Here is a 14,245-nt window from a genome sequence, read left to right as displayed (position 1 = left end):
GGGGCCGGAGCTGCGGCCGCGGGCTGCTCCGCGCACCCCGAGCGCCCCGCGCGCGCCCGGAGCCCCGGGGGCTGCGGGTGCTGGGGGGGCAGCCCTGGTGCCGTCCCGCGTGCGCTCCCCTCCGCACCCGTCACGGGCACCTTAATTAACCTGTAATTAATCATCGCGTCCGGCCGCAGCGAGAAAAACAAGTTAAAACGGGCGCCCCTCGCCCCCTGCCGCTGCTCCTCTCACCCCGGGCGCCCGCAGCCTGCGTGGCCGCAGCCGGGAGGACCGGGCGGGATGCGGCGCATCCAGCGCGGGCTGCAGCGCGGGCGCGGAGCCGCCGATCGCCCCCGCTCCCGGGTCCTGCGGCCGCGCCGGCTCCGGTCCCGGCTCCGCTGCCCTCGAGGGGATCGCGGCCACTCTCCACGCGAGGCCGTTTCCCGCGMGCGGGAGGGAGGGCGCCTCGGACGCTGCCTTCCCGAGCGGTAATTACGCCTCGATGTTTAATTATTTAACCTGSTCTGCGGGCTGCTGCGAGGCGGCCGGACAGAGGAGCCGCCGCGGGCTCGGGCGCAGGCGGGAGGGCTGCGAGGCCGCCGCGCTGCCCGCTCGGGGGTCCCAGCCCATAAACCCCGCAGCGGGATCTGCCCGGGGGAAAAGGGAAGCGGGAGGGAGCGGGCAGCCCTGGCGGGCCCCGTGTCCGGGACCCCCCCACGCCTTCCGTGGTGCCCGGCCCCGCGCAGCGCCCGCCCCCCCGCGCGGCTCCTCGGGCCGCCGCTCGCCCCGACGGCGCCGCCGGGAGCCGCGGGTCGGTCCGGGGAGCCCCGCGGCCCGTCCGGCCGCGCTCCCGCCCGCGCCCCGCTCCTTGCAGCCGCCGTATCTTTTAACAGTTGAATTGACTGCAGTTTTTGTCAGTTAATTAGGTTTAATTTACATAATTAGTACAGTATAAAGAGTATTGGGGATAATCAGGAGGTACGTCTCGCTTACTGTGTAAACACGGATTCGGAATTAAAAATCAGATGTAATTAAGGCGTGTGCGCGCGGCTTTTAATTGTAATGAATTTCTAATTAACGCTCAACGATCGCCGCRCGCGAGAGCCGGGACGTTTGCGGGCGCCCCCCCGGGGGCCGCGGGCCGGCGCAGGGTGCGCGCAGGGTGCGCGCAAGGGCCGCGCAGGGGAGCGGAGCGGGACGCGGGGCGCCCCTACGGGACCCCCGCGGGCGGCGCTGCTCGCGGGCGAGGCCGGCGGGCAATTTAGGTTAAAACTTAGGGAGCCGTGTCACGGGTGTATAAATAAATAATCACCCGGGGCCGGCCGCGAAAGGCCCCTCGCTCCTGGAGGGCTGCGCCGAGATTGCCACATAAATCACGGCGGTCTAATTCAGTGGAAGTTTAATAAACGCCTCCTATTGGAAATGAATGTTCCCCATTTAACAGTTGTATCAGCACCATATAAAACCATGACCCCAATAAATTTAATTTTAGAGGCCGATCAATCCGGGCTTCTCTCTATCGATCCGCAGCGGCTCTGCGCATTTACAGCCTCTTCCGCGGCCCTTCCCGGGGAGGCGGGGGGGAAATAGCATTTCGATTAGACTCTTTATTAGGAAAAGATTGCTCCGAGAGGCCTGAAAATTAAACGGTGACATTTTAATTACTGGACATTGACAAAGGGAGCGGGCGGCGGCTCCCCGCGGGCCGGGCACCCTCCCCCTGACCCGACGTGCTAAGCGCCCTGTGGGGGCCAGGGCCGCCGATCCCCCCCCCGCGGCTCCCGCCGAGTGTCCCCCCCCCCGGGCATCCTCTCCGTGCAGCCCCTCTATGAATCCTGGCTCCCCTGTGCCGCCTCCCACGTAYCCCGAGTTCCCTTCCATGCACTCCAGGTCCCCCACCGTGTAGCTCCCGTGTGGATCCCTTGGTGCTCCCCCCTCTCCCATATACCAAGTCCCACCCTTTGCTCACGACGAACCCCCTCTATGCAGCTGGACAGCCCCATCGAGGCACCCCTGGGTGCCCCCCACTCCGCGCGCCCCCGATCCCACGCGCACGCCGCCCTCCTCGCTGCTCTCGCCCCGCACCCAGGACCCCGGCCCTGCCGTGACCCTCCCCGCTGCATCCCGAGCTCTCCCCACGCTCCACAGCCCCCCTGTCACCCCTTATCCCGGGTGCCCGTCCCAGCCCCCGGCAGCGGAGCCGCCGCTCCCCGCGTGCCCCCCGTGCCCCCGTCCCGAGGCTCCAAACCCGCCTCATCCCGCGGGGCCGGCGCGGGGATGCGGGGGCTGTTGGCGCTGTGGCCGATGCGGAGCGGGATGAGCTGAGGGCAGCAATTACCCCCCTGTCCCCCTGCTAAATATCCGGCGGGGTGGGCCAGGATGGGACCCCCGGCACGGCCGGGCCTGGCGGCCTCAGCCGCACTCACCTGCGCGCAGGGCCCCGGCGTGCGGTTGCTCTTGGGTTTTGCCTTTGTCCTTCTCCTCCTTCTCCTTTCTGCTTCTCCTGCCTCCCACAGGCCCGGGCAGCCTCTCGCCACCGAAGGGCTCCCGGCCCGGGCGGCTCTTACAAACCTTGAACTTTGGCTGCAGGAGCCGGCGCGCGGCCGCAGCAGACGCAGCTCCCGGGGCCGCGGAGGCTCCGTCTATAAATCCCGACCTGGAGCACCTCGTGCTTCACGGCCAGACCCTTTCCCGAAGGTAAAGCAGCCTTGCGGCAGGACTCCTGCTGCTGCTGCTTCCTGGGAGGAGAGGAACACACCTGGGAGCGCTGCTTTCCTTAAAGCCCCAAATTACTTTTAATTCTGTGTGCCCGAATTATTGGCGTTTTTTATTGCTCTTTTTGCACATGGGGGYTCGGCAGCCGGGCTGAGCTCCACGCAGGGAAAGGGCCTGGGGAGCTGGGGGGCCCAGGCTGCCCCCCGGCCCCTCGCTCGTCCCAGGGGGCCGTGGCTGAGCTCTGCTCTCTGCAGCGCGTTGCTCCCGCACCTCCTGCTTGGCCCAAAGCTCCAGCATGTCCGGGATATCCCGCTGTCCTGCTGGGGATCAGCCGGAGCAGCGCAGGGCCACACACCACGGATCCTGCCACCCCCAGGCAGCAGATCTTGCATCTCCCACAAGGCTTTTTCCCACTGCAGCTAAGACCCAGATTCCCACATTTTGCTCCCACCCTGCCCCGGCCCTCAGGCTGGACGGATCCTGCTTTCCCTTTGCGCTTCCACTTCAGCTCTGCCATGGGGCCAAACCTCTGCAGGGCGCAGGGGACCCAGGCGCTGCTCTGCAGTCGCCGCTTCCTGCTTTGCTCATCCTGGATGTCCACGAGCTCCCACGAAGCTCCTCGGTGCTGCTCCTCACCGCGGCTCCTCACGGCACCCGGTACGACAGGAGCCGCGGCCGCGATGGTCCCGGAGCCCGGGAAAGGGGACGGAACGCGGCCGCTCCGGCCTCCTGCTGCACGGCCAGCTGCGAACCCGGCTGCGGCTCCTCTGCAGGCACATGYGTGTGCACATGCATGGACACGTGTGCACACACATGGACACGTGTGCTCGGGGGCTCTCCCCTGCTCCTCATGTCCCCAGCACCGCACAGGGACTCAGTGCAGGGCAGGAGACCCCGGTGTTTCTGCGGGGTTTGCAGCCCTCCGAGCACCAGCAAGAACGGGGCACGCGGACCCGTTCTGACCGTGCACAAACACGGAGCCTGCCCCAATTCGACCCCGTTCCCGCTGCCCTGATGGACTGGGACCCAGCGCTCACATGGGGAATGCGAGCGGCGCTGCAGAGCGGAGCCCTCCCGTCCATCCACCCRGGAAAGGAAAGCGGATGGAGGCCCCAAAGTCGCAGAGCGGCGGCTGCACCCACGAAGGTCCCACCTCGCATGGGCTCCACGGGCAGCGTCTTCCCTGGCGACCTTCCCGCCGGGAAAAGCGCGGGCAGAAACTGCAGCTCTGCCGCCTGCTCAACCCAGTGTGAGGGAGAGACTTTCTGTGCGGAGAAAGCCAAAGCAAACTGTTAGAGCTAAATAAATGAAAGAGCTGCCTCCCGTCTGCTTGGCTCCGAGGGAAGGGATTTGTCTCACTTTAGAAAAAGGACCTGGAGGGATCGGTCACGTCGGCTCATTCATTGCGCCGTTATCTGCCAGCGAGGTTGTGACATCAGAGCAATTAAGACAAACTTTAGTCTATAAGTTCGTGCCTGCAACCTCTACACTTCACCAGAAGACAAATGATCCCTCCGAGGAAGGAAACAAAGTATTTTCCGGACTACTTCCAAAGTAATATTTAGGATTTGCAGTAGTTCAGGAGAAATTTTTCACTGCAAGGCGTTTTAACTTGCTGGGATGTAATGAACTACCTCAGCTTTTTTAACAACATTTTGATTTCCAATGCAAACAAACAAACCAAAACCCAAGCAATCGACCCCCTATCCCATCCCTGGATAATAAATCCTTAATTTGCTGACCTAAAACTCAGTTCATACCTTGAACCTGTCCTTTATGGTCCTCAAGCGCCACCCGTCGCCTCCCTCCACCACAGCCAAGTCCAGACACTTACTATTATTATTATTAATATTATTATTTAAACAAACAGACTTTCAGACAAGCATTTGGTGCTGCTGAGCTTCTTGAGAAGTGCTCCGCAGGGTCAGCACAGCAAGAGACAAACAGCAGTTAAAAAATACGCGGGAGCCATGAGATACACAATATATTCAATAACCAAAAATAGAGCTATAAAATACTTGCTTTGAGGCTGTGTACAGTTAAACGGAGTATTTGAAGACATTAAATTGCTCAGCAACAAAAGAAACGTGTGAAGAAAATTCCTTAATATGAGGCAGGGGGGAAAGGGCAGCAATGTAAAGATTTGGTGGGTGCTTCTATAGAGTATTTCTTTAGTAAAATAGGATCCAGAGAGTGTGAGTCTGGTGCTGCCGGAGCCGTGTGTCCATGTGTCCGTGTGTCCGTGCTCACTGCGCTCCCTGGCCCGCTCGCCGCTCCTCCAGCGTCCTGCACACCCACATGGACACGACCTCGGCGTTCCCGTCGTCGTACTGCACGATGAAGGGGTGGCCCTGCAAGCGGCACAGGCAGAGTTAGCAGAGACAAACAACCAAAAAGCAGCACAGAATTTTCATTTTCCAAAAAAATGCATCCGAATATCTTGTGACGCCCATCACAAAAAGGCAGCAGGAGCCTTGTTCAATTCAGCAAACTTCCACCTGGATCCGTATCATCCACGTACTCTGTTCATACAGACTCTGCCGAGGTCGCAGTCTAGTGCTCCTTGAAAACAGTTTTTATGTTCTTTTTGTTCACMGTGTTTTGCTCCAGCTCCTTTCTAGCATGACCTGCCAGGCTGCTCCACTACATGGTATTTTGGTAAAAAGATATTCCAACAAAAATACCTCTCCACTAGTTTCTCTGCAAAGGTTTGTGGCCTCGTAATTGTAAATCCTCTCTCCCTGCTGAACAGCCATTTCCCATTGATTAGGACAGCTCCCTGTTTTGGGAATCAGAACAAAGACCCATGTTCACACCCCGATCCGCTCCGTTTATAGGTGAGACCCAACCGTGCCCGTTGGCACATGAAAACACCCCAGTGTGAACATCATGACACCTTCATCCCTTAATGGAGAGTTCTACAGATCACCTAAAACCCCAACATCCCTCCAGGGCTACCTGGTCCATGGCTTTTGTGCCCGTAGCTGCAGCAGCAGCAGGCACCAGGGTCCTGCAGCACTTCCCAAGGGTCCTTATGGGGAGGTATCTACGTGCTAGAGGGTGTCCCTTGGAGCAAGGAGCTGACAAAGAAATGAAAACCTCACTTAATGCAACTAAAATGGGTCTCCACGAGAAGCTACTGCAGGAAACCACAGTATGATGGAAAGAGGGATAAGTCTAAAATATTCTCGCCCGTGAATTTGATGGCTACTGCAGACAGGGGAAGCTGCGTCTCAGAGACATCGCAAAATGAGAACAGCACCTCGGGAGGAAGCGAAAATATGGCCTGCAATTTCACCAGCCAGCTCCTGTCCCAGGCTGGCCACGTTCCTAGAGATGGGAACGTGCCATCTTCGGAGGAATCTCAAATGAAGTATAAAAATCCACAGGAAACCCAGTACCGCAATTACATAAATGGCTGAAAGGAGGCGTTCGCCAGGAGAAACCATCACGGATGATGGAAACCTCTGCTCCAAATGATTTCGAGGTGCCGGGTTTTGTGGCGCTGAACTTCACTGTTCTTGCAAACAACGCCCAGGAACAGCGGGAGCGGCTGTGCCGGGGAGCCGCCGGGACGGGGCCGTCCGGGTGGGAATTGCCACGGTCCGCAGCGGGAGGCGATGCCGGGCGCTCGCCTGGGCGAACCTGGCACCGAGCGGAGCAGCACTGGGCTAAACAGAGCTCAATAAATCCTCCCAGCGCCTGCTCAAAGCCATAAAACACTCTGTGGGCMAGGGACAGCAAATGCAGCAGACACAGGGATAAAATATGCCAGCAACGACACAAAAAAATAGGGAGGAAGCATGAGATGCTTTTGCTTCGGCCCTCTGGGTGGACTGGAAACCCAGCTAAAACCTTTAACAAGAGCACAGAACCACAGGCTCGTTATGGCTGGAACAGGCTTTCAAGATCATCAAGTCCGACTGTAACGATCAAGTCCAACCACATGGGATGTGGAGAGCCCTCCAGAACATGGGACACATCACGTGCTCCCCCAGCTGAGCTTGCAGAAGGGGCACAAGGGACAATGGAGCAGTGACGGGTGAGCGAGACATCAGTGGGAGAGCAGGACCTGCCAGCGGGAGAGCCGCAGTGTCACCAGTGCACGAGCAGCTACAACATCACCGGTGCACCAAGAACCGCAGTGTCACCAGTGCATGCATTGCTGCGGTGTCACCAAGTGTCACCAGTGCACAGAGCTGCAGCGTCACCAGCACATGAAGAGCTGCAGCACCATCAGCGTTTTATCTCCCTGCAGTGACCCGGGTACCAGTCCTGGGTGGATGCAGATCCAGTGGGAGCTCTGGGCATCGCTGCCCTCCCCTCCTGGGGGACACGGAGGCCCCCAGGCCCCATCCGCACCCCTACCTGGTGTCACCCAGTGGCTCCTCCTGAGGGGCTCCTCCTGCTGGGATGGGAGCAGATCCTGGGATGCTCCTGCTCCGGCTGCAAACAGCAACGTTAAGCTTGACAGGGAGCTCTGAATTCCCTGTCCCGGCAGATGTGCGTGTCYTCCAACACAGTCATTGCCTGGGAAAGGGCCCACCGAGGAAGAGGAGCATCCCGGGGTGCCACGAGCCCACCCGAGAGCTTCGAGGAGGGCAGCGTACAGCTCGGTGCTACCAGGAGAAGACAAATGCTCTTGTAATGATGCATTTAAGCACCCAGATGCTTATGGCGCTGAGCATATGGACAACGTCTTTTTCCTCCCACCACCTGGCTATTAGAAGTCTTTTACTGTGGTCTTGAATGCCTAATATCAGGAACGACACGGAGGGGAGGCAGCACCCTCTTCTTCTTTACTACCCACTCCAGACACGCCGCGTAGATTAGAGTTTTAATGTGTTGCTTAGCAGAGAGCCCATCCGAAATCTGGATTTGAAATTCCAGTCTCCATTTGATTCCTCCCTGTGAAACCACACTGGGAGGTGGCACAACGGCAAGCCCAGCAGTAGTGCTCCCCACATTTATTCCCTGGCTGCCATCCACTTTCCAGCACGACCTTCATGGAGCTGCTCCATCTCCCTCAGCCCTATGGTTAGAAAGGGAATAAAGGGCTTTGCCCTCTYGTGAGCGCCCCGAGCATCGGCGCACACGTCTTTTGTACAGCACTTTGCTGTTTCTGGGTGCAAAAAAGCACAGGGAAGGCTTAATACAAGCAACACAGCCTCGAAATAGAGGTTCCACCTCTTAAGCAAAGCAACACTCAAGGACACTAGTGAGAACTAGGGAAAAARCAATCAGGAGCTCACAGACAAGGAAGAGCAGATGCATTGGGGCAATTAAAAAAAAAAAGCCATTAAGGAGAGCCCGCTTCCCCCATGAATCTCCTTTACGACGGGGAGGCTCCCTGCGGAGGAAGGCAGCTCGTGGGCAGCAGCGAAGCTGCTCGCAGCAGGCAGGGGAGGCTGCAGGATGGGAGGGCTCGAGGCCGGGCCGTTGCTCTGTTTTGTGAGGCTGCTCCTCCAGGACAAGGGGCTTCCACCCTCATTCTGCTCCCCAGGAGTAAGCTGAACTTGCTGCATTCAGATGACTGCTTTGATTTCAAACTGTAGCGCTCTGGTGAGGATTTTTCATGGGCAGAAGGGATATATTTTAATAGATTATTTTTTATGGGGAATGTGAGAACAGAGGTTCTCACATCCATCAAATTGCAGATTTGCAATAGGACCAATTGCAGATTGGTCCATCAAAGCCAATCTGCACTGCCAGGTGAGATGGTTTTTGCAAACCCTGGCAGGCAGGATCAGTGGAGCAGTGAGAGCAAAGGCACAAGTGCCATGGGACACACCAGGTCCAGGGACGGCCCAAGCTGAATTTAGGCCAAATCCACTTTTCTACTTCCAATACCCGACCTCCCGAGTCCACAACCATCTCCGCAACATCCTGCCACTGCAGTCACCTCTGCAACTGCAAAATAAGCACATGCCAAAGAGCAAAAACATCCTTGTCGACGAGGCACTAGTCTATCAAACTTGTCCTTGGTCAGCTTACAGCAATGTAGGAAGAGAAAAGGCAATGAAAATGACAGTAAAGGTGCCTGCACTTGGTGTTGCACCCCGAAATGCGGCAGGGAAACCAGKCTAAACTTCCTCCAAAGTCCCAAATTACTGTGGTTGCACCAGCAGCAGCCAGCTCTGCTCTTACCAACTTCTTCACAAGTTGCTCTCAGTGTCTTGCCATACAATAATATAAAATTTCACAACCAGGCCCCTGTTCTCCCTTTCTTGATGTCTAGAGTGCTGCAGCCATCAACTCTTACAGTTCAAAAGAAACTCATCAGAAATCAGTGCCTTTCACCAGAATGACAGTGGAGAAAAGGAAGATCAAATGGGGAGGAATGGAAGGAAGGAGGGGAAAAAAATGGGTAAAAATCAAAATTGCTAGGGGAGAAATGCAGCTGCCCAACTCTGGATCTAAGATACACCCAGGCTGCAGGATGGGGTCATGGTTAAGTTGTCATTTCAAGAAAGCAAAAACCAAACCAAGCAAGAGCTTGGGCACCAGTGACTTGCGAATTGTGGCCTCCGAGAGTCTCGGCAACCAATAAAAAGCACTGGTGCCAGCAGACCTCGCTTCGACAGTCAGCAACGCGGTCTCGAATGAGCACGAGCAACCAATACACCTAAACATCCTGGTACTGATGGATTTGGTTTTGCAAGGTGGTGCTGAGCACACACTGAGTGCCTGGAAGATTGCAACGCGCGTGCAGTCGCATTGGGGCTTCCCATCGYGCTGCTGATGCTGCTCTCCACCTTATTTTCTTCGGATGCCACCAAGGCAGCTCATTTTGAGGGCACACAGAGGCCTTTGAAGGAACTTTGGATGAACATCCATGTTCACCCATCGCAAACTGGCAATCAGGGACTGACGTTAAGCATTTCTTGGGAAAATCTCTGTAACGGAGACTCTGTTCCTGCCCTATGAGCGCCGGTCCATCTCACAGCGGACAGTCCCAATAACACAAGCGCTTGCTGCGAGGCCGGCAGCCCTGACAGCGGCGGGAAGCACTTCCCTGYGGGAAGGGATGCTCCAAGAGGAGCCCAAAGGCACCGCGCTCCACGGCCCTACCAGTGCTGATCCCATCCCTACGGCATCAGACCTCTACACATTCCTTAGGGAGTAGCAACCATCCCCTTGCCCATCCTTAAACACTCACCATTAAAAACGGCTGTTAATCAATAGGTCCAACGCAGCCGAGCAGCAGCAAATCCAGGGGAAAGCTCTGGACKGAGAGCTCTGCAGCATCCCAGGTCCCGGCTCTGCCYGGCGGTCGGGACGATCCGCAGTGGAAACGGCGGCTGCCGGGATCATGGATCCGCTYGCAGCGGGAAAGGTCAGGCCGGACRGGGCCGGGGAGAGCCCTGAGTGAGTGTCAGGCAGCCTAATTTTGTGCGYCAACTCGGAAAATGAGACAAACAACGACAAAGCAGGCTTTTTAAATGAACTTGTCTCATCTCGTTCTCTTGACAAAGGTTGCGTTTCTGGAGCTGCGGGGTCCCGCCGGGCGCGTTAACTCTTTCAAGGGGCAGCACCTCGCAGAGGGCGATGCAAATGGTCTAAATATCTGACATGAAATTAAARGGGCACTGTCCCCCCGAGCTCGCTGCGCCGGCAATTCAAACTCACTGCCCGCAAACCATCCATCATTTAGCCCGGTCAATTAAGTTGCCATTATTCAAGGGTAAAAGTTCCATAATTTTGCCTACCCTTAGGATTCAGCTGTTCGCTTCCGCATTCTCCCCAGGTTGGAGAAGTCATCACTTTGGATATTCACCTGCCCACAGGTTATTGCTGGGGGTTTCTATTGCGTCCCCAGCAGCACCGCAGCCGTGCAGCTCCGTCCTGTCCGCGTGTGTCCTGGCCAGGAGCAAGTGCAACACAGGGAGGAAGGAAAAACSTGCTCGAGGGACACCAAATTCCCAAGAAATTGCTGCAAAAGACGGTCTTGGCCTGCTCGCAGCCCCAAACGTGGCATTTAAGCAACTTCTATCAGCAGGGAGGGACAGGAAAGGGTGCAAGGACTGAGGCTGCTTGTGACTATCTGGCACCCAAAGGTGCCACCACCCCTCAAGTCCCTCAAGGGGCCCAATGGCCCTGGCTGTGGGTTGCAACAGGCCCTTCTTCGAGTGCCCTCTGCTATAAAACCCCTACCAGACCACGCAGTGCAAGGACTGTCCCCCATTTATTACAAGGAAGCAAGGACTGTCCCCCATTTACTACAAGGGAGCAAAGACAAACTATGCATTTCATTTAAAAAAATCTGAATCGAGCGTAACAACAAAAAAACACAATAAAAAGATCCCAACTGTTGCAGGCGCAGACTATCAAGACGATGGCAGTGCCCTTAGACAGCATTTCAAATACAGTTTATTAGTGTGTGATATGAAAAGGGTATTTTTATTGCATGATATAATGCAATGGGACCTTGGGCGCTCTGCAGAAGGACCTTGCACTCAGAAGTGTAATGAACCCATAGTCCAAAAAACATTATACTGTACATTAACCTATCATTAATGGCACATTAGGGCTAGGGGCATTGCACGCTTGCTGGTCAGGGCTCCATCAGGACAGTATGGAGGAAACCACAGTCTTCACAGGCTTAAAACAAATAGAGAAAATAAATATTACTGATGGCTACAGGCTGCTTCAAGGGAAGCTCACTCTCCACTTAACACACGGTTTTGATGCTGTTCGGGAAAGGGAGAGGAGAGGGCTGGGCAGCAGTTTATTAGGCAATATTGGAAGGACACGGCGCTGCTTCCCGGTGCCAGCCAGAGCCTTTCCTCTGCCCGTGGCAGCTCTGAGCACTGGGACCTGTCTCAAGAGCACAAGGAGCCCTGGAAAGCTGCTCTCTCCCTCCCTGCCATTCCCTAATCCCTGCGGACACTGACCTTGGATGTCAACCTATGACCCACGCTCCTTGTCGCCCCTAGCTCTCCACTTGCTGCCCATGTTTCCAGGCTATTCACGGCTCCCATTGCACGTCCCAGAGGGAATTGCTCCCCTTTCCAGGCGGGATGAGAGCAGAAGCTCCACAAGGACAAGCACAAAACCCTGGCTCTGCAACCCCTCTGCATGAGGGGTTGGAGCAGCCCAGCCCTCCCTGGGCCCACATCCCCAACTCATGACCCTGCTGCAAGGTTTCATTCCCGCTGCCTCTGGTAGCGGAGGATTTTACATCTAGAGCTTCTGCCTCCAAGGACAAGCCAAACTAAACGCTGCTCTAATTATCCACGAGGCCGGCTGCTGCTCCCACAGCCAGGAATAGCAGCTAGGAATCCTCAGGCCAATACTCCATCGCTGACTCCCAAATTGTTGCTGGTTCACGGGCTGTGAAGGGTCTCGAGTGCCCCATGGGCTGCCACACGCATCAGGCACCACCAATGCTCGCTTCTAAGGCCAGACTGGGGTAAAATACTGGAARTTTCCAGATATTTGGAGTGGTCCATGGAGACACAGAATAGGTAAATGGGTGAAAAGACCCCGTGAGAYGCTATCTAGGTGCAATCTGGCGGTTGCATCCCTTGCTTTGCTTTTGCAGCTTTAGGGTGCGTTTCGATCACGGCAGCCAACCCTTCACAGGACAGGGCTGAAGTGCTCTGAAAAGCAATGACTGGGACACGTGACATGTCTAGAAAGCCCGTGTTCTGGGCCCAAAAGCTCCAGCAAGGTGTCCCCTTGCTTAACAGACGCCTTCCCCAGGGATGAGGGTCTCCCCGGGGCCCCTGCCGTGGTGCAACTGTGTATGTCAACATGTCCAGAAAGCACTCGCCTCTCCTACCGACCTGCAGGTCTGGCTTTGAACTGCCCATCTCCACAACGTCGCCTGTGCAAGGCAAGGACYGCTCCTTGTGTCTCCCACGAAGGCACCACCTGTAGCTGCTGCCAGCCTGGAGAGCAGAAAGGACCGACACCGGAGACGAGAGGACGGCGGGGACCAAAGAGGGGCCGAAAAGCTGCAACGAGCAGCGCTGAACACCTGAACACGGGGACGGACACGCAGTTTGAATCAAAACCAGGTATCTCCGGTCTCCTTGAAGCTTCTGCTCTCCTTCCTCACTCCCGTTTTCGGAGCTGTTAATAGCACAGCCCCAGCCCGCAGGAACCCTTCGCGCCGAGTGGCGGAAAGGGGTGAGTTTTGTTTGTTGCGTGGCCTCCCTAACATACATTGTAATTAAAATGTTGATTACTAAACAGTTTAAATATATGACAGACAATGCAGTTAAARCCTACAGTTTAGGTCAATATGTGATTTAGATTTGCCATTTAAAAACTCTCATTTAAATTTTGCATACATTAATCACTACCATACTTCAATGTTCTGATATCCACCTGACTACACTATTAAAATAAAACTTGCTGCCCCAGGGAAATCCTACTTATTCTTAATTGTTTCGAGGCTTTGATGGGCTTTTAATCTAAGATTAATTTATGCAATTTTAAATAACTCTTCTTATGATTAATAAGCTTGAAAATTAAAAGGAGTCTAAAGCAATTATAATGAGCATTTGGTCATAACCTCATTAGGAGAAGGAGTGAAGGATACAGCTCTGGAATTCTTACAAGACTACAATTTAAGGTTACTTTCAGAGGAGTCAAACATAGTTCTCGAAATTGCAAAGGCAGATTAGCCTGGGTCAGTGTTAGAGCTGTGGCTCTCTAGATTAGCACACTAATAATTTCTCTCTGATGATAGTTAAGATGGTGAAAAGATGGTCCAAAGTATATCAGGCAAAATGATAAATGAATAATGCTACTAAGCTAGTCTTGGAACTAGCTTCTCTGTTTACCATTATTTTTTCTTTTGAGAAGGATTCTTTTCTCGGGGAGAGGGTTGTATTTTTTTCTGTGTTTTTAGACTAACTTTTTCCATGGCAAAAAGTTTAGGCACTTACTTTTTGTGCAATCAAGTTAATGGGAAGTAATTTTCAGCTGCTCCAGTATTTTGGTTGGGGCATCACAGAGACTGCTATAGTTTACAGAATTTATCTTTAAATAATGACACTTCCCAAGTGCAACGGATGGATGAAGAGGAAGGACCGCTCAACCATGTCACTCTCCTTCTGTGCCTGTATGGACATTCCCGAGTTTCTTGCATCCACGGCTAGCCACGGGGAAAGCCCTGGTGGCCTGTCCCTCTCCAGCACTCCAAGGCCCAAGCCCAAGCAGGGACAGTCTACACAACACACCTGAATTTGCACTTTAAAATTGGAATATAAATCTCCCATTATGATTTTTAATCTATATACAAATGGAAAAACAAACTCCACAAAAAATACCCCAAACAACATTTTCCTCTGAAGCCTGGACATTGGCCATGGCCAAGTGATGTGTTCTTGGCTCCAAAAACAGTCTCCAGGAAGCTCTTGTGCTCCCGAGTGGGGTGTATGGATGTATGTGCCCATATGTCCATGTCGGGGGCAGTTTGGCTCTTCCCCCATCACACAGGAATCTCTGGGGCTCCTTCTGTCCTGCAGGTCTCAAATTTATCACAGGGTTGTTGTTTTGGCTGGGCGCAGAGGAGTTGATTTGTCCATCTGCAGAT

At 54.9% G+C, this 14,245-nt stretch overlaps 1 protein-coding gene across 2 annotated transcripts in view; it reads right to left on the bottom strand.

Moving 5' to 3' along the window:
• Positions 1-4,574: 4,574 nt before the first annotated feature.
• The window catches only part of MAP2K5 (mitogen-activated protein kinase kinase 5), a 118,212-nt gene continuing 108,541 nt past the window's right edge, over positions 4,575-14,245 (bottom strand). For both annotated transcript variants that reach the window (XM_026040571.1, XM_026040572.1), the window contains one exon: positions 4,575-5,048. In XM_026040571.1, the coding sequence (XP_025896356.1) occupies positions 4,944-5,048 (105 nt within the window). In that variant the 3' untranslated portion in view covers positions 4,575-4,943. The remainder of the gene's footprint in view (positions 5,049-14,245) is intronic.

This window comes from Nothoprocta perdicaria, unplaced genomic scaffold (assembly GCF_003342845.1).
Source record: "Nothoprocta perdicaria isolate Ctin4 unplaced genomic scaffold, notPer1 scaffold_26, whole genome shotgun sequence".
Taxonomy (NCBI): domain Eukaryota; kingdom Metazoa; phylum Chordata; class Aves; order Tinamiformes; family Tinamidae; genus Nothoprocta; species Nothoprocta perdicaria.
Note: the sequence above shows the minus strand (reverse complement) of the source record. Positions and strands in the feature narration are given on the sequence as shown.